This window comes from Miscanthus floridulus, chromosome 12, assembly GCF_019320115.1.
Source record: "Miscanthus floridulus cultivar M001 chromosome 12, ASM1932011v1, whole genome shotgun sequence".
Classification (NCBI taxonomy): Eukaryota; Viridiplantae; Streptophyta; class Magnoliopsida; order Poales; family Poaceae; genus Miscanthus; species Miscanthus floridulus.
In genome coordinates this window covers 16,056,831-16,084,739 of record NC_089591.1, presented here as the reverse complement: position 1 = coordinate 16,084,739, position 27,909 = coordinate 16,056,831, and the positions used below count along the sequence as shown (strand labels likewise).

The 27,909-nt window shown below is 48.5% G+C and overlaps 1 protein-coding gene across 6 annotated transcripts; it reads right to left on the bottom strand.

The window, feature by feature from the left end:
- Positions 1-622: 622 nt before the first annotated feature.
- LOC136495282 (glycerol-3-phosphate dehydrogenase SDP6, mitochondrial-like) lies at positions 623-26,768 on the bottom strand. 6 transcript variants are annotated; one of them, XM_066491246.1, is made up of 12 exons: positions 26,058-26,767; positions 25,608-25,976; positions 23,190-23,384; positions 22,826-22,923; positions 22,443-22,548; positions 21,943-22,073; positions 9,872-10,345; positions 6,980-7,311; positions 6,053-6,213; positions 3,373-3,631; positions 1,206-1,503; positions 624-1,130 (listed from the first exon to the last, which is right to left on the bottom strand). In XM_066491246.1, exons 6-12 carry the CDS (start codon positions 22,028-22,030, stop codon positions 1,123-1,125), a joined length of 1,620 nt encoding a protein of 539 aa, XP_066347343.1. In that variant the 5' UTR covers positions 22,031-22,073; positions 22,443-22,548; positions 22,826-22,923; positions 23,190-23,384; positions 25,608-25,976; positions 26,058-26,767; the 3' UTR covers positions 624-1,122. The 6 variants fall into 6 exon arrangements, with proteins under 6 accessions (XP_066347342.1, XP_066347343.1, XP_066347344.1 ...); XM_066491247.1 differs by having other exon boundaries at positions 23,190-23,247; XM_066491248.1 differs by lacking the exon at positions 22,826-22,923.
- Positions 26,769-27,909: the final 1,141 nt, after the last annotated feature.

Sequence of the window (27,909 nt, the reverse complement as noted above, 5' to 3'; positions counted from 1 at the left end):
GAAGTCAAACTCAGCTCAAATGCTTCAAAAGTGATGCCCTTTGCCACTAGGGAGGAGAGGAAGCTTTGATTCAAATTGTAACCAGATCCTATTTAATATGGGTAAAACAGAGAATAGACATCCTAATTAAACACTCCTTGATACGGAGATGATGTCTAAAACGGCATGTTTTTAGGACCTAGAGGGAGTGCAAATTATGAAATGCAACATGCAATACAAATTGATCTTCATGAATGTTCTACTCACCAACGCGAAATAACATATATATACAAGATATAAGTATGCACCTCCTGGACAACCACCTATGGCGAAGATATAAGTATGCACCTCCTGGACCACCACCTATGGACGGCCAGTCGCCATAGGTGGCCAGAGCTCGTCATCGGTGGCCAAGCGCAAGCAGCGCCAGCTAGGGCAAGGCCATGGTCGTCGGCCAGGCAGGCAACAAAAACAAAATATCTAGCGAAGACAATGGCCAAAAAGGCTTAATATTAGGGATGAAAACGGTACAGATATTTTCCAACCGTATTTGAAACCGAATCCGTTTAGAGAGGTTGAGATCTATCCATATCCGAGTCCGGATATCCAACATCCGATACCGTATCCGTATCCGAATACTCAAATTGCATATTTATGATGTCGATATCCAATCGTATCCTATCCAACATAGTTGACACTATCCGTATTCGAATCCGAATCCGGACAAAAATATGAAAACAAATGTAATATCGGTGATATCCGTCCGTATTCGATCCATTTTCATCCCTACTTAATACCTGCGAGTCTTAATGACAATAGCGAGTTAGCGACAGTGGTTGTATCCGATGCATCAACAGGGGAGGAGAAATAGTCTCGTAGGAGGAAAAAGGTGTAAATTCTAGGTTGAGGAGCAAGAAATCTTTGGTCTTGATTCCAGTTTATTTTTAAATCGACTAATACGCTGGGGGTATTTACATGTACATCTTATTCTGCTGGAAATCAGCACATCGATTTCACAGCCATGCGTGGAAATGTGGAAACCGAACCTTTCAACATTCACGGGCTCACTCTTGTATCGGAGCCTGCTTGGTCAAGAGAACTTGTGTATAAGAGCCACGCTTATTCACAAAACTGCGTATTTGGTCATGGTCCTGCACATGATGCGATAAAATTAAAACATAAATTGAATGCAGAGAAGAGGAGCACATTAATGAACCTCTTCTTACCATTATGTTTCCCATCACGGAATTGGGCGTTCTTAGATGACTTGAATGTTTCCAAGAACTCTCTACTCTTCTGCAGCTCCACCTTCTCCCTTGCCTTGTCCCACTTGTGCTCTGAAGCTAAAATTTCAATGATTCGGGGCAATGCTCTACCAGCAGCATCTGTGTCAAGGAAAGCAAGCCGGCATCTCCTTGCAACAAAGTCCACAGCAGATTCACAGTATTCATAACGAGCACAGTATGCTACTTCAGCTTCCAAAAATGGGTATCCATGAGCAAGGCTCTTTCCCAAGCCTTCGTTCTAAAATTATTTAAGAAGTACAAATATTATGAATGGCCAAAAAATAGGTACCACATTTTTCAGACAAACAAATTAGCCATGGGTTTCAGTTCCATATTGATCATCCATTGAACGGAAAAAATGGGGAGATTCATGAATGCAATAATCTGAGTTGTCACACAACATGAAAACATGCCATGAATGTGTAGTTTTAATCCATATAGATAATTTACATAAATACCTTTCTTTCAAAAATTTACATAAATACCTTAAATAAAAGTATTAATGCTGACTAGTTTGCGATAGCCAGGGCCTAAGCAATCTTCAATAGTACTAGAGAAATAATACAAGGGAATCATGTAGACACTCATGTCAAAAAGAACCTAGCACTATTAATGTGTACATCATTGATACAGTTCTATTGAAACATGGAATTAGATTTATAAGTTTTGGCACATGCACACACAGGTGACACGGCACTTAGGTTGATGACCCAACTTCTCCTAAACAAAGAAAGCTGGCTGTCAGGAATTCAGGATGCAAATCACATTGCTTGACTCCATTTTAGTGGAAATTTTTCAAGACATCAGAATGCATACAATAGGAATCTTGCAAGGTTTTCAAAAATACAGAAATGATAACAGAAAGGCGACAACAAATAAACTAGAAAACACCCCACTGCTGGGGATCTGAAGGTTACCTTGTCACCTGTGACCTTTTCACACAAACATTTATGCATATCTATGCAAAAAAGAAACAGAGCAACTATGCGATCCCACCACTGAACACATATATCTTGATCCAAAAATCTGGCAATTGATTTTGAAATGGTACAACATGATGGGTTCTTATCCTATAAACTATATTTACAAACATTATTGTTCGCTTTGGTGAACAACTTTTCTTCCAAAGGCCAAAACTGACTCAAATTTGACATGTTATTCCATCCTCAAGATGTTACAAAATTCATGGCTTGCTAATTATATATTCAATTATAAATAATCCATTAACTCACGGAAGAAAATAAGTTTTTGGTTTCAAAAGAAACTACAAATAAACTGCAGTGCATCATTATTCCAATCAGTCATGCTTAATAAGCTTACGCAGACCACTGGTTCTTAAGGTGGTAACACGAGGCGTGGCAAGCCAGCCTCTTTCAATCACCTAGTCGATACCAAGGCACTTATAAGACGAGGCAAGACAACGCCATACCAATATAAGAAACTGCAAAAAAGCAGCATGGAGGAGGAACAGGGAACATAAAAAAGGAGTAAGAAGGGGACTGGTGCAGCCCCTATACCCCGTCCCCTAGCATAATCTACCACTCCCTTTCTCCCTCCCTCCCCTCCCTCTATTTCTCTCATTGCCTCTCGCTTGCCACTCGTTTGCCAGATCAGTGCTCCCGCCTGCAACCTTCCCCTCCCTCTCCCCTCCCCATCTTGGTGCCTCTTGCTTCCTGCTCATTCACCAGATGTGCTACTACCGCCCGCAACTTCTCCCTGTTCCTTCCCTTACCTAACTGCTCTGTTCCCTCAAACCGACCGCTGCTGACACCCCTTTCCAGATTGACTGCCACAGCTGACCAAAGCAAGTTCTGTGGCTCAGAGCCAGCGAGTATGGCAGTGGCTGCAGGTTGTTGGCCTGCTGACCAGCTCCTCTCCTGTTCATCTCTTCTCTCTCCCTCTCTTTTGCTGAACTTTTTGTCACGGTAACTGGGATGCCCAGAGTCCCAGCACACCTCATTGCATAGGTGGCGCCTTGAAAACCACGCATATAACATTTTACTCCCCCAACAAATGCAAAGACAAATTGAAGCAAGATCTTTATTTTTCTTTTCCATCGTACTAGAACAGAGTTCACATAAATAGCGCTACCGGAAGGAGAACACACCTGGGCAATAGTAGCCACTTGTTCAGCCAAAGTTCCATATGCATGTGACAAATGTTTCGATACAGCACTGTCCATTGCACCTGGAATAACCTTGCCACCATATGTCTTTTTCATTCGCTTATAATTCTGAGCAAGAACTGTAAAAGAAGCAGGATCCCATCCATATCCACCAACAATATGCAAATTATCGGTCACACAACCATTAGCTGGTTTCAAATTCCCAGACCTGACTGCTGCATTTACAGCATCTTCAGCCATACTGAACAAACAAGCTCATTAGAATTCAACAATGGAATAACTTGTAGTGCACCACAGAGGATCTTTTGTGGAAGGGGCTAAGGGTAAATATATCCTAATAGCAAAAGACAACCCATGTGGTTTTGCCTTAAGCAGAGCTGACAGTCAAACTAAAATGAAGTACTGCCAGTAAATTACATGACACTCTGATTGTAATATATATTATATATGCTATGCTACTTCAAAGTGAGATTTGGTGGCAGCGTCTGCATAGTTCACTCGTGTTTCCCCATTGTCTTTCAACAATCACCACTCTAAAGTAACCCAAAAAATGGAGGGAAACAAGTAATTCTTAGCAAAATTCTAATATTGTATCAGCTAATCCCCGCTTGCCAAATCTTTCTCATTGACTCATCATCATCATCCCTTTATTTTCTCACGATTTCCTGCAGCCATGAGCGGATGGGACTGTTCCACACCAGCAAACCCCTCCCAAGGCACCCAGATCATGAGTTAAATAAGGTGCAATTTATGCTAGGCACAATGCAGATGAACAAAACAGTGGAGGTGCAATACAAGCAGGGCAGAGTTTGGCTAGGCACCATGGAAATGGCAGAGACTAATATAGGCATTGCCCGCGAGCATATGATAGCTAGATGGTAATTTATTTTCTTATTCAGGCAATCCCAAGAAGGGCAGTCAAAGCTCGGACTGTTGTTCAGTCACTCCAAAGTAGGAATTGGGTGTGTGATATCAAAGGGGCCCTAACAGTTCAGGTAGTGGTGGAGTACCTGCTGGTATGGGACTTGGTGGATAGCCTAATTCTACACTCAGGTGTCCCTGATCAGCATCGTTGGAAGCTAACCCAATCCAGGGTCTACAGCAGCAAGTCAGCTTACGCCGCATTCTTCGTTGGAACCATCAAGTTCACCCCTTGGAGGAGAATCTGGAAGAGTTGGGCCCCTTTGCACTGCAAATACTTCTTGTGGTTGGCTTTCAACAACAGATGTTGGACTGCAGACCAGCTAGCCAAGCGGGGATTGCCTCATCCAACTGCCTGCCCGTTCTGTGACCAAGCTGAGGAAACAATCCAGCATTTGCTAGACCCATGTGTTTTCTCTCGGCAGGTTTGGTTTTTCTGTTTACAATGACTAAATCTGGCTGTTGTAGCACCTGTGTTAGGGACAAGTTTCTCTAGCTGGTGGAGTGTGATCAGAGGGGTGCCAAAGGAGACACGGAAAGGGCTAAACTCCCTTATCATTCTTGTGGCTTGGGAGATTTGGAAGCATCAAAACTCATGTGTGCTTGAAGGATTGCAGTCAAACCTTCAGGCTCTCCTGCAAACAGTGGTTGTTGAGAGCACCATATGGTGCTGGGCTGGTGCTTCCAAGCTCCAGGCCCTCCTCGCTGGGTCACCAGCTTCATAGTTCTCTAGTTTTCCGGGTGGTCCTTGGTCAGGGCTTTTCTATTTTTTTGTGGTCTTTTCCTCTGGGGGGTCGTTTGGTTGTGGATGTGCGTTCTTGTTCGGGTTCAGCTTTTTGCCTAACTCTTTGTACTTGTGTTTTTTCTACCTTAATGAAATGACACGCAGCTCTCCAGCGTTGTTCGGGAGAAAAAAAAAATATTTTCTTACAAAAAAACATGAAGCAGCCTTGTTTCTGCTAGATAGTCAGGCTCTACTCATTTTCATAAATCATAATTTCCATCTGCATATGACAATGCAGTCATCATAATTGTAGCTGTAGGCATATCTTAACTTTTTGACATGTCTAGATTGGTAGTTGGCTGGGTTAGGGAGTGATAGAGGCAGAGATATGCTGCACTTGCCCTCAAGAAGAGGTTCTGAGTTCTTACGTTCATTATTTTTGCTTGATTACAATCAATTTGTCAAACTCTATAAGTAGAGATGGTGCTAACAAACTTGCTACTTATCCTCTCACAACTAATCTGAAACAAACTCTAACAACTTAACTAGCCACTTGTGAATGCCAGTTCCTTCTTGTTGGAATATACCCATCAGCTTAAGCTTTTCGGTTCAACTGGTCGGTGCATGCAACTTAATATGGTATCAAAGCTAGAGGTCTCGAGTTTGAATCCTGGTTAGCGCAATTAATTAAAATAATTGTTGCCTGCTCCTATTCCACGTCTGAGGCCTGAGGGAGCCTCCACGTGAGGGGGAGTGTTGGAATATAAGTGAATTGCCCACCTCTCCCCATCAGCTTAAGCTTTTGGGTTGAACTGGTCGGCGCATGGAACTTAATACTTCTAGTGGCACACATACGTTTCTCGCCTACAAATGTGTCCACAACACTTTTCGTTAAAAAAAATAGATAGGCCCAATAAGTAAATTGGCAATGCTGAATGCTTGACCAAGTCAAGCCAGTTTCATCCTATCAATTCCACCAATAAATATAAATTATAGTAGCAATTATGTAGGCCTTACCTCCTATAGGTTGTCCATTTTCCACCAGTAATTGTTATTAGCCCGGGGTAGTCTTCAAATACAACATGATCTCGAGAAATACTCTCAGTATTCTTTGCTGATGGATCCATAGCCAAAGGACGTATACCACTCCAGGCAGAAAGAACATCTGAACGCCTTACCTGATGAATGAAGACATTAAAGTTATATTTGTACAGTCAATATTTCTCCATTTGTGTTGGAAAATATGATTCTAATTACAGTCTCACAAAGTACTTTTTAGTATGAAACTAAAAAGAATACACAGTAGATTATGGACGCACTTCAAATGGAGGTTAAAAGTAGATCATCACTATAAAAGAAGATTTAAACTATGTAACCATTTGATCCCATTGGATTCCAAAGAGGCTAACCAGTCCTTATACAGCATGTTGACATACATGGTTAGTAATTAGCAACAGCCTTTTTTTCTCAAACAGTACAGCAACAAAGGGATCATTAAATGCTTTTTCTTCCTCTAAAAAATGGTTCATTAAACAGAATACTAAGTAGCTGTGGAGGTTGATATAGAATGTAGGATTTCATAACATGTAGATTGCTAAATTAACTTCCCTTCTAGAAGCATCCGATAGAAGAGCTCTTTAGTAATCTAACATGTGGAGACAGAGCAAGGTAGAGCATACTAGCATAGTGATGCAGCATCCTCATAATACTTAAAGTGGACTGCCACCCACATTCATGCAGTAAACTCAACAAACTAAGATGTGTTTTGGCTTCATAAAGCACAAAACTGAAACGAGTTTAAACTAGCAACTAAAATGTTCCTCCATCTCCAGTTTTGCAAACAAATACAAGATGAAAATATGTGAAACAACACTACAATAACAAAAGAACTTTACAACATTACTTTAGCATGTAAAGAAAAGGATAGCATATATGCAAACACACCTGAACATTAAGATAGTCAGAGATTGCATCCAATATGAACTGTATTTCATCCTCATGTGGTTCAGGAAGCATTGTTACTGCTGTGCTAGAATCAGTTGTTCCCGCAACGGTCCTTCCTAACCATGGTAACATAAATACAACTCTGCCATCCTTGGTTTTAAGGACAATTAGCCCCATCCCTTCAGGGGAGTAGTAATCAGGAAGTACAATGTGCACTCCACTACTAGGACAGATCATAGGTGCTACGTTACTGTTAGCCATCTTCCTCACAGAGTCACAGAATGGTCCAGCTGCATTAACAATCACCTTTGCAAAGGTTTCAAACTCCTTACCTGACACATATTTGCAAGCATTAGGTGAAAATTCAGGTAATCTTTGCTGGAATTTCGTTGCTTATGGTAATGAAATTCAGGTTTCCCATCATGGAAAAAAAACGACACATTTGCAAGCATTAAGTGACCACACAAGGATTATTTTACAGTTACATAAGCAGCAATACTCTAGACAGTTACATAAGTGACGACACATTTGCAAGCATTATGTTGCGTTGGATTTGCGGTCATACAAGAAGGGATCGAGTTCGGAACGATGATATACGTGATAGATTAGGGGTAGCACCAATTGAAGAAAAGTTTGTCCAACACCGGTTGAGATGGTTTGGACATGTCCAACGGAGACCTTCTGAGGCACCGGTGCGTAGTGGAATCCTAAGCCAGGATAATAACGTGAAGCGAGGTAGAGGAAGACCGAAGTTGACTTGGGTAGAGGCAATAAAAGGAGACTTGAAAGGATGGAATATACCCAAAGACTTAACCTTAGATAGGAGTGCTTGGAAGACAGCTATTCACATGCCTGAACCTTGATTGCTTCTACTTGGTTTCAACTCTAGCCTACCCAACTTGTTTGGGACTTGGCTTTGTTGTTGTTGTTGTTGTATAAGCAGCAATACTCTAGACAGTGCTGCATTATTAAAACACCAAGTGGATGACACAATCAATTTCACATATGTGCTTAACATGTGGCAACCAACAAAACAGAATCATATGCCAAAATATGTAGTATGGCTAAAATACTCGTCAAGTTGGCAATCCACAATTTCACACAGAATGTGCAATGACATGTTGCTATAGTAAAAAATGAGAAGGTTTATTTCAAGCACAACTTTTCCCCTGGTTTCAATGTTTCGTTTTGGTTCTTCGTCTCCAAAACCAGATCCAACTCTCAAAACAAGTTCAAATTACATCCAAGACATTTTTTTCTCCTTTTGGGTGGTTTTGGGTGACACGACAGCCACATCAATCCTTAACTCCTTTTGCCATGTAGCAGCCATCATCCACAGATATAAATGATTACCGTCAAGATGTTAGCATCTTGCAGAATTATCTTCCAACTAAATGAAAAGCGCAAAATATATAGAAGTGTGAAATACACATCCATACTTGTTTAATAAAAACAACATATTTTTGAGGGAAAAAATATCAGCATCTTAATTTTTCAGAACATATTGTATTCTTAAAAAAATTGACCTGCGGGGGGTAGGACAGCCCCTGGGCATTGCATTAAGAAGACCTTCTCATGCAGGTCGAGAAAGCCCCCGACCTCCGCCCCACCCATACACAGTGGCAACATAGCCCATGTGAGAACAACCATGACCAGGGGGCATTGCATTAAGAAGAAGACCTTCTCATGCAGGTCGAGAAAGCCCCTGACCTCCGCCCCACCCATACACAGTGGCAACATAGCCCATGTGAGAACAACCATGACCAGGGGCGGGCCTTAGACATGTGCTTTGGCATGGGACAGGGGATTTTTTTTAACCGCAGCATGAAATTTGCTCAGAGTCGAACCCAGGAACTAAGGAGCTACTATAGCCACCTAACCAACTCAGCTAGAGACCCGTTCGCACATATTGTATTCTTGTTAGAGTTAGCAACTGGCAATAGATTAAGGATGTAGGACTGTTTATGTTTAATGATTTGAGGCACCTAACAATGAACTGAATAGTAAATTAGGCTAATGGATCTTGGAAAGCCAGCATCTAATCTAAAAGCTTAAAACAAAGATAAGCAGAAGAGCAAGATCAATAGACGAACGGAGTTTTCGTCTGAAGTTTCCATTCCCGGAAGGAGGTGGATTATTATCCACAGTTTCAATTGTTTACCTAAAAAAAATTCCTTACGATAGAAAGCACAAAGTGATTCTTTGTTTCAAATTTCTGTTAAATATTAATAATGCTAACATCAACAAAGAAAGAAATTAACTAAAGCAATAATTCATTTCAAAAGAAAATGCATTACTTTTAAACATGATACTTAAAGTAACTTCATATAGACATCTTAAGGTGCAAGAATTTCTTCAGAGATCAGAACTATGTATTGTTAAAATAGTAACCCAACATTTACTTTCAAAAAAAATAGTAACACAACATGTAATTTAAGTTTTCGTAAATTATGTACAACAGATTTGTCAGCTAACTCCTCCTAAAACAGTTGGAGAAAGCTACTAAACTGGTCATTTAATAACCTTAAGTCAAACTCTATAAGAATAAAAACTCAACAGTGCTATATGATGGTAAAAAACATTAAGTGACCAAGCCAGAAGTTTCACAGCTCTAAAGTTTGTTCTTAAATTAAATGCCTCCATCCAGAACTCAGAATGAATAGCACAAATACTCAACCAAAATCAAATTCTGAACAAGAACAGAAACTGCAGAAGCATTCAGAAATACCAATATATAAACAATGGCATTAGAAACTAGAAAGACTGTTTGTATTCATCAGTTAAGTATGGAGGAAAGATACACATAACTATCAAAGAAAACAGATAACTTGAACCACTCTCTAAGATGGTTATTTCATATAGCGAGTAGAGATAGTACATACTTTATTCTACCTGATAGTGTGTCACGAATGCGTGCACCAATGATTCTCTCTCCTGAACCGTCCTTAATGAGGGAGACCACTTCAGCATAATTGAGAACAGCTGCACCAACAACTGCAGCAGTGCATGCCAACCCCACATTCAGCCGAGAGTCATTCATTTGACCATCATAGTACACAACTGTTCCTCTTAGGCTACGATCGTGGACATTTTTTGCAAGGGTTGGGAAAAGCTCAACTGATTCATCTACAGAATAATATCGTGACAAATGTAGTAGCCTTCTTCCAGCAACAAGATCATAAAACTTCAAACCAAACCAGTAGTATACAACCTCAAACCAGTTAAAGCAAGGAGTCATGCATGGCAAAGCATGGCACAAATGGGGAGCATTCTCAATAACCTGCTTGCGTTCCTTAAGTGCATGAAAAACAAGTTTCAGCTGCCCGTAATCAAGATTGAACACTGCCTTCTCCAAGTAGCGCACACCTGTACAAATTGAATGCAATATAATAAGGGACAACGATAAATTAAGTTTTCAATCCCAAAAAGGCACAAAAAACTGGAGCAGGTATTTCTTGTTCGTAATTAAGCCTTTTCTGTGTCACAAAGTATTTTTTTTAAATTACAAAAGTTTTACCCAATCTTTATAATAATATGTTTATCCATGCATTTGTTTCAAGCTAGCCATCTATCTGCAAATGATGTTACTATGGCAGAAAGCTGAATAAATTTATTGCATCAGTATTCAGTAAGAGGGAACACAAGAAGAGGGAACACAAAAGCAAGACATTTTCACAGCAACAGGGAGAAGATTAACCTTATATTTTCGTTGGGTCAAAGTTAACAGCAAATTAGACATAGTTGGCATGGTATATCAAGTGAAAAACCAACTAATTTTAGGAACCTTGGAAAAGGTTTTGGATTGACCATCAAATCGACACGAAAAGGTCCCAACAAAGTTGAGTAATAAGAACCTTAGTGTGGGGGTATGGCCCCCGGATACCCACGGCAGACCACATGGACTGCGCCCCCAGGGGTGGCCCAGCCCACAAGATCAAGGCGTGCACGGCGCTGCTCGGCATGCACCGCAAGACATTGTATAGTACCAAATAGGATACTTACCTTGTAACCCTGCTCCTCCAGACTATATAAGGAGAGGCAGGGGACCCCTAGCGGACACGATCCATCAAGATCTATCTACTACGTCTTAATACAATACACCAAAGACACACGACGTAGGGTATTACGTCGATCAGACGGCCCAAACCTGTCTAAATCGCTGTCCCTGCGCCTTGTGTCACCATCCGCTTCCTGATTACGCGCATCCCCACCGACAAATCTACCATCACGGGATACCCCTCGGTGGACTGCCGACGATATTCTGTCGACAGTTGGCGTGCCAGGTAGGGGTATGCGCTTGATCCATGGCGAGTCAGATGGACCTCAAATCAACAGCTCGTTCTCGTCATCAATCTCGTGGAGATCCATGCCGGACCACGACGACGATTCATCGCTGGCTACACCAACCCTCGCGACAGCAGATCTGATCTCGGAACCACCTCTGAGGTCGTCTTCACCGACAACTCACCACCTGCCAGGTGCTCACCGTCAACGCCGACCAGATAACGCCATACGTCGCCGACCAGACGCTCCATCTAAAGCTAAGTCACGCTTTAATATTCTTCTAAATATTCTCCAATCTCCGTATATCGCCATAATATTTCTCCAAACTGTTTTCTCCATATTTGCTCTCCAAACGATTTTCCGAACCCTCGAACAGTCACGTTGATGCTCGGACGCCTCCAGAGACGGTCCTGTCTCCGGCTCCTCCCTACACGTGCTACGGGCTCCGCGCTTTGCGTTATGGGTGGTCGGCAGCGGTTCCTTGGTGACGCCTGTTCCTCCTACACATGCACGGGCTCCGCGCTCGACGTTATGGGCTATGGGTTAGCTAAGGCTAGAGACTCAGCTACACACTAACTGGTCGGGCGGTTTATATTAAATATAAATACATCTTCGCTCCAACTGATCGTCGATCTACATACGCTATTTTTTTCCTCCGAAGTTCATATATTTTTACATCATGTACTACCCGTTCTACATGTTTGTATTGCAGGGTCATCGTCCAGGTGATCAGACCACCTGGTGCTCGGACTTCTCCACCGATCAACTGGTCGGACTGCTTGGTTCATCGACTTCGTCGTCATCCAGTTGATCAGATTGTTCGCCGGTCGCTTCTACTCAATGCTCACTTCGCCACTGACCAGTTGACCAGACTGTTCGCCGCTCGTGCTTCATCGCCAGCTACGCCGGTTACTCAGCGCTCGGATTCTTTGTGCTCGAGGACTAAGTGGGCACAATTCACCGCACGAACGTCGCCAGCTACGCCGGGGATTCCTTGGTGCTCGAACATCACCGCCTATGCCGGGGACTCCTCGGTGCTCGGTCATCGCCAGCGACGCCGGGAACTCCTCGCTCCTCGGTGCTCGGACATCGCCAGCGACGCCGGGGACTCCTCGATGCTCGGTCATCGCCAGCGACGTCGGGCACTCCTCGCTCCTCAGTGCTCGGACATCGCCAGCGATGCCGGAGACTCATCGCTCCTCGGTGCTCGGACATCGCCGTCTACGCCGGGGATTCCTCACTCCTTGGTGCTCGGTCATCGCCAGCGACGCCGGGGACTCCTCGCTCCTCGATGCTCGGGCATCACCAGCGACGCCGGGGACTGTTAGTCGCTGAATTCTCACTCTTGGAAGTAGCAGAATTCTTACTCTCATCGAGATAGGATGACACTAGGAGTTGGGACAATTTTCTGGTTTATTTCTCAATGCCATACCAACCTGAGGGGTTGGGGATACATATTTATAGGCTGCTAGTCAGCCAAGCATATGCCAAGATGCTAGTCTAAGATGATGTCCTAGATGTTGTCCTATGCTGTCCTAAAAATACAAAGACCACAACAGCCCCACAAAGACCACAGCAGCCAGACTTATCCATCATTCTCCCCCTAAGTCTTGTGCGTCGTCTTGTGGGAAAGTTGAACCATCCCGGTCCTGGAGCAGAGCTCAAGGAACTTGATCCTCCCAAGAGGCTTGGTGAGCAGATCCGCAAGCTGGTCCTTGGTGTTGATGTAGCTCGCCTTGATGCTCCCTTCCTCAAGACAGCCTCGGATAAAGTGGTACCTCACCCGGATGTGCTTGCTGCGTTCATGGAAGACGGGGTTCTTTGCCAGAGCCAAAGCGGACTTGCTGTCCACCCTAAGCTCCACCGCTCTAGTGTCTCTGCCGAGGAGATCACCAAGCAGTCGAGCGAGCCAGAGCGCCTGAGTCGAAGCGGTGGAGGCCGCTATGTACTCGGCCTCGTAGCTGGACAGGGCCACCACCTGCTGTTTGACCGACTGCCAGCTAATGAGGCACTTGCCGAGGAAGAAGAGGACACCGCTCGTGCTCTTGCTGGTGTCGATGTCGCCAGCGTGGTCGCTGTCGCTGTACCCGACGAAGTGTGCCGCCCCAGGGCACCTAGGGTAGTAGAGGCCGTAGTCGAGAGTCCCCACAACGTAGCGGATGATCCTCTTCACAGCCTGCTGGTGCTCCGTTGTCGGTCGCTGCATGAACCGACTAACGTAGCCGACGGAGAATGCCAGGTCCGGCCATGTGTGGGCGAGGTAGCGAAGGCCCCCCACAAGACGCCGGTACTGCGTAGCGTCCACCTCCTCCGTCGTGCTGTCACGGCTCAGCTTCAGCCTCTCCTCCATCGGAGTGAGAGCTGGGTTGCAGTCGGTGAGCCCAGCTAACTCAACGACGCGCTTGGCGTAGGCGGTCTGTCGAAGCGTGATCCCGGAGTCATCCTGGTGCACCTCGATTCCCAGGTAGAAGAAGAGAGGCCCCAGGTCACTCATCTGGAAGGTGGCCTTCATCTCTTCCTTGAATGCCGCCACCTCCGCATCCTTGGTGCCGGTGATCACCAAGTCGTCGACGTAGACACCCACCAGCAGAGCATTACCTCCACTGCCCCGTCGGTAGATGGCCGCCTCGTGCGGGCTTTGCTCGAAGCCCATCCCCTTTAGCGTGGAATCCAACTTGGCATTCCACGCCCTCAGTGCATGCCGCAAGCCATAGAGGGCCTTGCGCAGGCGGAGCACCTTGTCCTCCTTGCCGGGGATCGCAAATCCCGGCAGCTGGTGCACGTAGACCTCCTACTTCAAGTCGCCGTTAAGGAACGCCGACTTGACGTCCATGTGATGAACACGCCAGCCCTCCTGGACAGCTAGCGCAAGGAGGAGTCGCACGGACTCCATCCGTGCCACGGGAGCAAAGGCGTCGTCGAAGTCGACCCCCTCCTGCTGCACGAAACCTCGTGCCACCAAGCGAGCCATGTGCTTGACGATGGCACCGGCTTCATCCCTCTTCAGCTTATACACCCACTTAAGGGTGATCGCGCGGTGACCACGAGGAAGGTCAGCAAGCTCCCAGGTGCGGTTCTTCTCAACCGCATCCATCTCCAACTGCATCGCGGCGCGCCATGCCGCGTCTCTCGGCCTCTGCAAACGACCGAGGCTCGCCGTCGTCACACGCAAGGTGCAACTGCGCCTCCAGGTCGTGAGGCACCGGTCCCGGCACCGGCTGGTCGTCGAGAAGGTTCTCCATCGTACGGTACCGCAACGGCTCGCCGTCGTGGTACGCGTCGACGCGCTCCTCGTCGTGAGAGAGCGGAGTAGCGAGCTCAACCGGGCCGTGCTCGACACGAGCTGGTGGTGGAGTAGACGTGCCCGGAGTGGTGCCTGTCAGTGCTGGAGTGCGTGGCGTTGCCGGCTGTGGTGGAGCCGACGAAGGACTCATCGCAGCCGAGGTCCTAGCTGGAGAGCGTGGTGCTATCGGAGTAGCAGGCGCCGGGGTCGGTGGAGGCTCGGGGACTGGGGTAGACACGCTCGCCGAAGAAGAGCCGCCTACTCCCCCAGCTCCCTCGAAGTGGACGTACTCGACAGTGAAGTCGTCGTACGTCGGAGCCGAGCCGTCGTCCACCGCCTTGTCCCACGCCCATCCTCGCCCTTCGTCGAACACAATGTCGCGCGCCGTGAGCACACGCTGTGTCTTCGGGTCGAGGATGCGGTAGGCCTTCGAGCCCTCCGCGTAGCCGATGAACACTCCCGGAGTGCTCCTGTCGTCGAGCTTGCTGATGTGGCCAAGCTCCTTAGCGTACGCGAGGCAGCCGAAGACCCGCAAGTGGGAGACTGCCGGCTTGCGCCCATGCCAAGCCTCGTACGGCGTCCTGCCGTCGAGCGCCTTGGTAGGCGAGCGATTGAGGATGTAGACGGCCGTCACCACCGCCTCTCCCCAGAAGACAGCCGGCATCCCCCTCTGCTTGAGGAGGGCCCGAGCCATCCCCACAACCGTCTGGTTGCGCCGCTCGACGACGTCGTTCTGTTGCGGGCTGTACGGCGCGGAGTAGTGGCGTTGAATGCCCTCGTCAGCGCAGTACGACGCGAATTCAGCCGCCGTGAATTCGCCGCCGTTGTCGGTGCGCAGCACGCGCAGCTTGCGGCCGCACTCCGCCTCCGCAGCAGCCTGCGCGCGCCTGATGGCGTCCGCAGCTTCTCCCTTGTTGCCGAGGACCATCACCCACATGTAACGGGAGAGGTCGTCGATGAGCAGCAAGAAGTAGCGTCGTCCTCCCGATGTGGCCGGTGTCACCGGGCCACACAAGTCCCCGTGCACAAGCTCGAGCCTCTCCTTGGCTCGAAAGCTAGCCCGTTGTGGAAAGGGGAGTCGCCTCTGCTTCATCAACACGCAGACGTCGCAGAGCTGCTCCACATGGTCGAGGCACGGCAGGCCTCGCACCATCTCCGTGGCATTGAGCCGCTTCAGGGCCTCAAAGTGAAGGTGCCCGAAACGCTCATGCCACTACCACGCCTCGTCGTCCCGACGAGCAGCGAGACAGAGGGGTTGTGCCACCTGCACGTTAAGGACGTAGAGTCGATTTGCGCTTCTGGATACCTTGGCAAGAAGGCGACGACGACGATCCCAAATCCTCATGACTCCGTCCTCAACCACCACGCGCGAACCGTTCTTATCCAGCTGTCCCAAGCTGATGATGGAGTTCCTCAACGCGGGGATGTAGTAGACTCCGGTGAGCAGCCTGTGCTCACCAGACACGGTGGTGAAGATGACGGAGCCGACGCCCTTGATCTCCACGCCGGAGGCATCCCCAAACTTGACGGAGCCTCGGACGCTAGAGTCAAGCTCGATGAAGAACTCCCGTCGACCGGTCATGTGATTGGTGGTGCCGGTGTCGAGGCACCACCCGTCAGTCTTGTCGTTGCCGGAGCTATCGTCGAGGAGGGCGTGTGCTTTTGGCTCGTCGAGGTGGAGGAGAGCCGCTGCGGCCGGTGCCGCTGGAGGTAGCTCAATGCCTGCATGTGCCATGAACAGAGCCGGCTCCTAATCCTCCGCCTGTGCGATGTGGGCCTGGCCGCGTCGTGGCTGTCAGCAGTCCTTGGCCCAATGGCCGAGCTGGCCGCAGTTGCGGCAGGCGTCGTCTCGTGCCGGCTTGTGCCTGCTGGCGGCGCCGCCCTGGGCGCCTCCGCGGGCATCACCCTCATCACCCTCGGCACGTCCTCGCGCCCCAGCCTGGGCGTCTCTGCGCGCCTTGCGTGGCTTGCCACGCTTGCGGCCGCCTATCGCGGAAGAAGGCTCCCCCTTCTTCCGGTCACCTTGACTGGCAAGCCACTGCTCCCGAGTGAGAAGGAGCTTCCCGCCAGTGATGATGGGCCCCGAGAGAGACTGTGGCTCATCGCTGTCGACGACCTTGAGGCGACCTATCGCCTCCTCGATCGACATCGTGGAAAGATCCAGCAGGGACTCGATCGAGCGAGCCATCTGCTTGTACTTCTCGGGGACGCAGCGAAAGAGCTTTAAGACAGCTCTCTCCTCGCCGTAGGTGTCATCGCCGAACTGCACCATCTTCTGCAACAGAGTGTTGAGACGGAGAGCAAAGTCATCAACGTCCTCACCTGGCTTGAAGGCCAGGTTCTCCCACTCCTTGCGAAGTGCCTGCAGTGTGGATTTGCGGGCGCGGTCGCTGCCGATGTGTGCCGCAGCGATGGCGTCCCAAGCCTCCTTGGCAGTCCGCTTGTTGGTAAGCGAGAACTGCATCTCGGGCGGAACTGCAGCGATGCGGGCATCCAGCGCCCGTCGATCTAGGTCGTAGTCGACGTCGCCGTACCAGACTGCCTCCCACATGTGCCGCACCTGAAGCTTTACCCTCATCACCGCAGCCCACTCGACGTAGTTGGTCTTGGTGAGGGTAGGCCACCCACCGCCGGGACCGACGTCCCTGACAACAGCCTGGAGCCCATGGTAACCACGGTACCGATCCGGGGAGAGAGAGCCACGCTGCCTGTGAAGGCCGCGCTCTCCATCGACCCGTCGGTACCGGTCCTAGAAGAGAGAGTCACGCTGCTTGTGAAGGCCGCGCTCTCCATCGACCCGTCCGCCACCGTTGCCGTGCGCGCCTCCTCCAGGAGCGCCACCGTCGTGCGCGCCTCCTCCAGGAGCGCCGCCGACACGTCCGCGCCTGTCTGGGCTGCCGCCGCGCTCGTGGGCGTGCACGGCTGCCCCAGGGGCGCCACCGCCGTGCGCGCCTCCTCCAGGAGCGCCACCAGCGCGTCCGCGCCTGTCTGGGCTGCCGCCACACTCGTGGGCGTGCACGGCTGCCCACTGCGCCGCCCGCGCTCGCGCTGCCTCCCTCTCTAGCAGCTCGAGGTCCGCGTCGGCGGTGTCGTCAGAGGAAATGGAGCTGCCAATGCTGCCGCACAAAGCCTCGACCTCCGCTGCCGCCGCACGCGCTGCATTCGCCGCCTCCGCTCTGGCTACTGCCAGCTCCGCCGCTGCCAGCCTCGACGCCCTTGCTGCCGCCGCAGCGGTCTCTGCCGCCGCTCGCTCGCGTTCCTCTGCCGCGGCAAGTTCGGCCTCCTGCCGACGCCGCGTGCTCGAGGCGACCGAGCGCTGAGACTGCCCTGCGGACATGACGCGCTACCGGGGGCTGCTGCGTGGGGAGAGGGCTGCTTTAGACGAGCTGCGCGGGGGAGGAGTGAGTAGGAGCGGCCGGAGCTGCTGCTCGCAGCTGGGGCTGTTGTGTGGCTGGGAGAGGAGATGAGCAGAAGATGCTCAGGCTACAGGATAGTACGGCTTTAATACCACTTGTTAGTCGCTGAATTCTCACTCTTGGAAGTAGCAGAATTCTTACTCTCATCGAGAGATGATGACACTAGCAGTTGGGACAATTTTCTGGTTTATTTCTCAATGCCATACAAACCCGAGGGGTTGGGGATACATATTTATAGGCTGCTAGCTAGCCAAGCAAATGCCAAGATGCTTGTCTAAGATCCTAGTCTAGATGCTAAGATGCTGTCCTCTAGATGCTAGTCAAATAGCAGAATTCTTACTCTCATCAAGAGAGGATGACACTAGGAGTTGGGACAATTTTCTGGTTTATTTCTCAATGCCATACAAACCCGAGGGGTTGGGGATACATATTTATAGGCTGCTAGCCAGCCAAGCAAATGCCAAGATGCTTGTCTAAGATCCTAGTCTAGATGCTGTCCTCTAGATGCTAGTCTAAAATATTGTCCTAGATGTTGTCCTCTAGTCTAAGATGTTGTCCTAAAACACAAAGACCACAACAGCCCCACAAAGACCACAGCAGCCAGACTTATCCATCAGGGACTCCTCGTTCCTCGGTGCTCGAGAATCGCCAGCGACGCCGGGGACTCCTCGGTGCTCGGTCATCGCTAGCGATGCCGGGGACTCCCCGCTCCTCGGTGCTCGGTCATCGCCTGCGACGCCGAGGACTCCTCGCTCCTCGGTGCTCGGTCATCGCCAACGACGCCGGGGACTCCTCGCTCCTCGGTGCTCGGTCATCGCCAGCGACGCCGGGGACTCCTCGCTCCTCGGTGCTCGGTCATCGCCAACGACGCCGGGGACTCCTCGCTCCTTGGTGCTCGGACATCGCCAGCGACGTCGGGGACTCCTCGCTCCTCGGTGCTCGGTCATCGCCAGCGACGCCGGGGACTCCTCGCTCCTCGGTGCTCGGTCATCGCCAGCGACGCCGGAGACTCCTCGCTCCTCGGTGCTCGGACATCGCCGCCTACGCCGAGGACTCCTCGTTCCTCGGTGCTCGGACACGCCAGTGACGCCGGGGACTCCTCGCTCCTCGGTGCTCGGTCATCGCTAGCGACGCCGGGGACTCCTCGCTCCTCGGCGCTCGGTCATCCCAGTGACGTCGGGGACTCCTCACTCCTCGGTGCTCAGTCATCGCCAGCGACACCGGGAACTCCTCGCTCCTTGCTGCTCGAACATCGCCGCCTACGCGGGGGACTCCTCGGTGCTCGGTCATCGCTAGCAACGCCGGGGACTCCTCGCTCTTCGGTGCTCGGACATCGCCAACGACGCCGAGAACTCCTGGCTCCTCGGTGCTCGGACATCATCAGCGACGTCGGGGACTCTTCGCTCCTCGGTGCTCGGTCATCACCAGCGACGCTGGGGACTCCTCGCTCCTCGGTGCTCGGTCATCGTCAGCGACGCTGGGGACTCCTCGCTGCTCGGTGCTCGGACATCACCGCCTACGCCGGGGACTACTCGGTGCCCGGTCATCACCGGCGACGCCGGGGACTCCTCGCTACTCGGTACTCGGACATCGCCAGCTACGCCAGGGACTCCCTTGGTGGTCGAATCTTGCTACGTCTCGTCGGTGTGCTATCAAACTGCTCCATACTGTTCGGATCAGGGTGCTGATCTTGGGTAGCACGTCTTGGGTCTTGATACGCACATGTCGGACGACGTCGGCAAGCTTTCAGACTTCTTTTTCTTTGACCCTGCTACAAGATTCATTCTTCATCTTCCAGCAAGCTCGGGGACTAAGTGGGCACACTTCACCTTGTGGTAAATGTGCTTGTTCTTATCTCGAGGCTACGCCCGGGGACTGGCTGCCTGCTCGGCTGGTCTTCTACTTTCTAACCCGGGCACCACGTGACTATGTCACCTACTGTCAGGCTCGGGGACTAGCTGTGGGGGTATAGCCCCCGGATGCCCACGGCAGACCACATAGACTGCGCCCACAGGGGTGGCCCAGCCCACAAGATCAAGGCGTGCACAGCGCTGCTCGACGTGCACCGCAAGACATTGTATAATAATAAATATGATACTTACCTTGTAATCCTGTTCCTCCAGACTATATAAGGAGAGGCAGGGGACCCCTAGCGGACACGATCCATCAAGATCTATCTACTACATCTCAATACAATACACCAAAGACACAGGACGTAGGGTATTACGTCGATCAGACAGCCCGAACCTGTCTAAATCGCTATCTCTGCGCCTTGTGTCACCATCCGGTTCCTGATTACGCACACCCCCACCGACAAATCTACCATCACGGGATACCCCTCGGTGGACTGCCGACGATATTCTGTCGACACTTAGAAAACATTCTTATAAAATGCAATGGTAAGTTCATTTTCTGTTCTCCTATCTCATTTTGAAATTATCCTTAAAATTTTTTAGCATAATTCAATATCCAGGATTGCCTACTGAATCTTTTATGTTTTCACCTCATATGTCTCTTTATGTACAAGTAAAATAAAACACATTTAGAGAATGTTAGATGCAAGATATGCCTCATGTTTTGAATGTAGCAGGGATAGTGTATTGGACAGTAAATATTTTATCAACAGGTTGACAAATAGCATCAGTCAGGAACGGTCAGTATCACAATATAGGTTCCTAGACTGGCATAAACATATTAGAAATAAATTTGCATTGCTCAAACAAAGCCAAGGCTTGATAGAGCAAGTATTGTTCCACACTTCCACTAACAAAGAAGTGCAGTACCATCGTAGAACAACTATTTCCAACACAAATTCAACAGATCCACTTGCTAATGTAGCCAGAAAATAATTATGTATGCTATTAAGATAGTGCATCGCACTACCAACCCTAACATACCAAGCATCAAATAGGGCCACATTAGTTCACCAAACTGCTACAGAATGGTTCTTTCACTCTTGGTCAGACTGCTGACCGTGGTGTTCTAACAAAGGATTCGTAGGAGCCAAATTTTGGGAAAAGCACGAAAAGGGGATTCCGTAAGTCCCAGGGTTTGGAGAAGGCCACGCACCGCCATGGATGAGTTTGGTGGATCGGGAGGAGGTTCCAGAAGAGAAGTCCTCGCGCTCCACGAGGCCTACCCGGAGCCCGCGGGTAGCGGCATCGAGTGCGACGCCGCATCCGGTGGCGCCACCGCCAACGACGAGCACGTCTAGGGGCTCAGCGGGGGTGGACCCTGCCAGCGCCGCACGCTGCGTGTCTCTCGGGGGCGGCGCGGCCCCCGGCTGCGCAACGCGCTGCCTTGCTGCGTCGAGGGCGGCGGCGGAGGGGCCGGAGGCGGACGCGGATGAGGCGGCGAGAGCGGAGGAGGCAGCTAGGGCGGCGCCGGCGCGGCGGAGGCGCCACGTGGCCATGGCGGCGCCTGACGCGTGGGTCTGCTTGGATTGGTCAGTTGGGGGAATAAGGCTGGCACCGGCGGGCGGAAGTTGGGAGGAAAGGGAGAGTAGTAGCGTTGATTTTGTTCCTGATCCCAGCAAGTTGGGGCTTGTGGGAGGCGAAGCGCCGGTACCGTTCTGGATCAATTTCACAACTATAAGGCCGCTCGGCACACAGTAAATCACCGTAGATTATTTACTCCCGATTGGTTTGACATGAGAGAAAAATAATATTCTAACTTATAATCCACGATCATATACAAGTAAGCGAACAGACTGATATCACGTGACCGGTAACTGGTGGCCCATGTGTTGGTACCGAACAATTAATTTTTTATAATGGAAACGTACGGATCGAACGATAAAATAATAATATTGTAAAATTAAATATCGTCGTTAAAATGACATTTAATTCAAAAAGCAAAGCTTATAAAATTAACACAGAGCGTGACGTCGCAGACTCAACAACTCTACTGATTTATCTCAACTCTAATTTTTTTATGCCTACAGGCTACGGCAAATGAAACTATACACCAGCGTAAAGTACCAAGAAAAATAGAGCCTTGAGAGATCCGCTTGTGATTGTGAGACACTGAGATTGCATACAAACTGGCGTGCAGACAGTACTTGTGCATGATAATCTGATTTCCAAGAGCAGTAGCGGTGGTAGCTATAACTCTGCATACATAAAAGTAATGGGATAATAAGCTAATAACGTTGCTTGTTCAAAAATGGCTTGCAAAATCTCAATGTTATATGTATACATTGGCACATCAGTAGGGCTCACAGAGTTGCAAAGACATGTCCCATTAAGTAACAACGTTTGACCATGCATGATAACAATTCATGAACGAACAAAAAAATCAGAAGATCGATCAAACTATCATTTCAATCCGGTCTAATCTATACTAGTAATTAGTACCGATTTTTTTGGGTATAAATAGCAGCAGCCTAGTTTGAAGAGGACAAACTCAGGTCATGCACAGTACCATAAACAGACTTATGAAAACTATGGGATATCTATGAAATAGTGCACGGTGACATCACCTAATCACCGGAATCGGATTGACTGCTTCAAAAATCACTGTGAGTGTTGGTCACCTAATGCTAATGCCGTACAAGAGATGCAGCATGAGACAAAGAAGAGAAGAACCTGCATAGAACAGACATTGAAATTAGAATGCCAGTAACTATTTTTATCCTCTCCAGTGAATTTCTAGGTTGTACTTTTTTTTTGAAACATATCATTTCATACAGAAGATTGCAAAAAAAAACGAACGCAACCTATTTATGATGTGGGCCGTAAAGGTATCCCTAGTGATTTAACATTCCAAAATATCCTCATCAGCAGTCAAATAAAGGGCGTACCCAGTGCAGGAAGCTCCCGCTCTGTGCGGTGTCTAGGAAAGGGTGTTAGTGGCAAGCCTTACCCTCGTCTGCACAATGCGAAGAGACCACGACTCGAACCTGGGACCTTTCGATCACAGGTGGTAAGACTCTACCGCTTGGACCAGGCCCCCTTCCTTATCTACAGTCAAGTACCCAGCATATATAGTAGATCAGTTCTAAATTGCTCTTAGGTGTTGTCATGCAAATCAGAGATTTGTAAAGAGCTGAACTACGACCATTTATGACCAGTAAGCTAATTATATACATATCATATATTAATCAAAGTATCAATGCGTTCACGATTGCAACCAAATCATTTTTTTTCTTTAACAACCGCAAGATAGTGTTACGTTCATTATCAGGTAGCGAGCTAGTAACCACAAGGCATGAGAATAGACAAATCACCTTTGCTAGTGATGAGATGGAGTTGTCGGCATACTTGTATTAGGTCTAGACTGTGGATCTGGCATAAAATTATTTAGTATCTGCACTTGTACAATTGACTTAATTCTACAAATAAACTAAGCACATGAGAAGAGATGAATCATCTTTGCTATGGCTGAGATGGAGTCGATGGCATACTTGTATAAGCTCCAAACACTGGAGGTGGCAGAAAATTATTTAGTATCTGTATTTGTACAGTTGATTTAATTCTACAAGTAAACAAAGCTCATTCTGAATAAACATAAATATATTTATCCCGACAATACTTGCAGAATGGATCATCAATACAAGTTTAACTAAACCAAAATAAATTATATTGATAACTTGTTGCAATTTATTACTGAATCAAGGGATAACACAGACTACTTATGGTATACAAAGGATTGAAAAACACTGATTCGGGTCTAAAAGGGTTTAAAAAACATTCTATTCAGCTATAAACTGATTCAAACTTTGATGGAATTTCTGATTGTTGATTTGTGGACCTCCTGGTGGGCTAGAGATGTTAAGGATAGTAAACTACAGAGGCAGCAAGGTACCAACATGGGTAAAAGATCTTAGTTTGTTTGAGCAATACTTGACTGAGCTCCATCTAGTTGGTTGTACCATGTGTGAGGAATTCCTGATTTTTCTCATTTTAGGGCTCTTCAGGTTCTTCACTTGATTAGGCTGTATAAATTGCAGCCCTCCTGTCAACTACTTCTATTTTCATTATGAGGAATTTTAGAGCACATAGCCATGGTCAAAGCTAACCTAAATAGGAGCATGTGGGAGCAAGGTAACTACACCATAATCAAAGTCGTTGCCGCATGTCTAAAAAATTTCTCCAATTCCAGATTTGGTGCTACAAAAATATGAAACTGCAGATATCTTTAATCAAGTCTGCTACACGTTCAAGTCTGCAGATATCTTTTATTTGCAAGGTACTGATTCAGTTCAGATTAAATAATGATTGTGTTCAGGTAAAAGGAATGAACAATTGACTAATTTTATTTGAGGAAAAAGTTCAGATAAGGTATTTGTGGTGAGCTCTGTGGACTGATGTTTTAGTCCTTTCTCTTTGACGAAGGTAGCATGTCTGCAGCAATACACATGTCAAAGTTGTCGGCAATGGAATGCAGTAATGAATAACAAATTCTCAAGCACTGGATATTCCCTACTCGACTTCCCTTCTTCCACCTGGATATTCTCGCTAAGAGACCTCCAGAGAAGAAGTTTGAATGGGTAAATATAGACTAATAGACTTCAGTATTCATTTGTGCTGGATAGCCAAACAGCTAAGAAGCATGGCAAATAGCCAGCTCGTGATGCATGGCAAATAGCCAAGAAGAAATTGGAAGAATGGTGACCTACTGCCAGCTAAAAGCTCTGTTAGATCACTAAAAAAACAGTAAGTCGCTACAAGTGTGCAGCTGCTAGCTTTGGGTGCTGATGTCCAGTAATAGCTCAAATATTTTCACATTTTCCTAATAAACTAGGTCACAGAACAATCTATATCATCCATGAAATCAGATCAAGCTACAACAAACTTTTATTTTGAGGTGAGTCTTGAATCAAACTGAAATCAGGTATCCTCCTATCTTTTACCAAATTGTAACCGGTGGTAAAGTTATCTTTTACCATTGACTTATTAAAATTTCAACTGAACTATAATTGGTCCCAAAAATTAAAGTTCCTCAAAACCATTGACTGTTTCCTTGCGCTCTGCATTTACATAATTATAAACTGAAATGCCTTCTAAATAATTGGCCCTGAACATGGATTTATGGATTATTGCAAAGTACCGCTTCAGGGAATCGAAGCAAAGTTGTCCTGGTCAAGATCAATTAATAAGGCAATGATTTAGGGAGGTGAGGTTATTGAAAGTTTTCTGTTTTTGTTTCGATTAACCATAGTCAATTTGGTAAAAACTTTCCAGTTTGTTCTAAAAATTACACGTAAAAGTTGGTTTTCTTTTGGTAAGCACTCAGCACTGCTTGAGTGAATTTATGATCTGAAATTTAAAGCACGACACAAGCTCCTTTTACTACATTATAGTATGACAGATGCATTTCATACCAACCAAATTTCACATTTTCTAATACCTTCAAGGATAATCAGCATAGTTATTGGCTAGGTGCACTGCATGGTCAATGGAAACCAAATGCACAATAATTGAAACTGAATGTCCAGGTCTAAAATGCCAGTAGTATGCACGGCCATTCTAAATTTACAGGTTATCTCAAGTACTAAATTACAACATTATGTCATTAAAAACTATCAGCATTAGCTATTTAATTTGATAAAAAGTATCAGTTTAGCTTTTCAAGGAACTAACTAATAGGGGGCCCTTCCTATTCAGATCTGAGGGGAGAGACGGGAAAAACGACGGAAACTCACCTTGGGCCTGGAGGGTGTTGCCCGGCACGGGAGACGTCAGTGGTGTCGCAACTCGCAAATCCTAGTCCGGCGGGCCCTGGTCAGTGGCATGGACGCAGGGTTGACTCCGCCACCTTGGAGGTGAATCGAAGCCAGGGCCTAGTAGGGCCGCCGCGGCCCAGGACACGTAGTCGACGGCGACGGCATGGGGACTGCCGGGGACCGGTGGGTGATGAGCACCTGTAGATTGAGCCAGTGCCGGAGTGGAGCGCACGACCCTTGCGGCGTCGAGGCAGCGGAGCGGAGGCGCAGGGGTCGCAGGCGTCGCGTCCGGTAGTGGCCCGTCTGACGGCGGCGGCGTGTGCTGGTCCAGGCCGAGGAACGGAGGTGCTGCGTCATGGCGGCGGCAGGTTGGCGAGGTCGTCCGGCGTCGTGTAGGTTGGCTAGGAGCCCAGAAGGCAGAAAACTCACCTTGGCTGGCGCGTTCGCCGGTGCCGCGGCCTTGTCCTCCGCTACTGCTGTCACCGTTGCAGCGGTGGTGTCCTTAAATCCGGCCAGCGATGTGTCCTCGGCGGGGGCGGCGAGATCCCCGCGATCAGTGGCGGCGGCAGGTACCCTTCGACGACTGCTTTGGCGACGACATACTCCTCCCCTTCGATCCCATTCTCCGCGCAAGTGGTGCCCTCGCAGCCGGCGTCCTCCATCGTGGTGCTCAGATCCGGAGGCCCGCTGCCGGCACGTCCTGGCCATCCAACCTCCAGCGGCGCCGACGCGCGTGAAGGGAAACTTCCGCTTGTATGGGCACACAAGTGAGCTGCAAAATTCGCCGATCTTCTAGTGTGTATGATCTGGAAGGAGGTAAAGCTAGAAGTCATCTCCTCAACGGCGTCCAAGATTGCAGTGATCTCGGACCGGTGCTTCCCTCTGTTGTCCACGGCGAAACCAGCTCTTGAGAATCCGTCTCTACAATGATGCGCTCCCCGGTACCTTCTGGTACGAGCCGTACGCCATCCCGAAGTGCTTCTGTTTCTGCCAAGAGGGCAGACCCTAGTGATTCCAACCATCGAGCCGATGCCGTCTGGAAATTTCCGTTGTTGCCTTGCAGAACCGCCCCTGTTGTACCCATGCCAGACTCTTGGGAAAACGCCCCATTAGCTTGATCTTGAGGGTCCCCTCCTCCGGCGTTTGCCACTGCATATTTGGCACCATCACCCGCCTGCTGTCCTGTTGTTTACCGCCTGACAACTAGCAGCAGGTCTCTAGCGCGCATTCCATTGCTGCAACCGGGTCGATCGAAGTCTTGCCATGCCGACCGACGATCATTATTCCGACTTCGCCACAAGGACCACATCGCACATATGATCACACCTGTGTCTTTCTCTGGACAGTGAGCGTTATCCAGCAAGTTTCGTGCCTACTGGTGGCAACGTGTAGTTTTGTTGCTGCCGTTGATACTCGGGGATTGACTCTGCGAAATGCTGCTGCGTCACGGTACACTCTTCTCGGTGGAACTAGAACACGTACGTAGGTTAGCTCGTCCTCTGCAGGCTCCTGACATGCATGGGTTCATCGCGACCATCGCAAGGTTTAGTCAACAACTGAATTTTAGCTGATCGAGGTAATTATTTCTTACCAGATTCAGAAGTGAGCGCCACTGGTTGCGTCCGTCCACCCTGATAGGTCCTGTAAATCACTCCAAAAAAGAGATAAAAGAACACTCTCAGTGATTTTACTGTTCCGATTATGAAATAAAAAACATCTAGTTCTGAAGAAACGCAGACAAATAAAGACACGTACCTCTGAATTTTTTTCCTCTGCTGTCTTCTAAATGCCTTCTTGTACTGAACTTCTCGATTGGGGAGCTCAGATAAAGGCGTAGTGATGCAAGCAACGAGCCTATACCTGATACTTGTTCGGATTCAGAATGCGTTCGCAGACAAGGCCGAATAGTAGGGTGAGTCAGTATATCACCCTAACTATTGTGGCTTGTCCATGTGTGAGGCAACTAAAAATGGGAGCAGATAAGCACCTACACGAGTCAATATTCGAACACAGGCGGGCTCGGACGCACACCTGGCGTAGTTGCCAACCGCGCTATGTGCGGTTCTCTCTTGAGCTACCATTGAACTATGATGCTGTTTGGTTTCACGCTCTGTCCTCCCCGTGGGATTCGCTTGTGAAGATCGGGGAATTAGCACCACTGCCCCATCCTCACACCCTCATGCTCCATCCTGCCTACCCCGTGCCCTTCACCGCTGCGCCTGCGCCCAACATCTCCTCAACCTCAAAGCTAGCCGCCGCACCAACGACCACCCATGCTGTT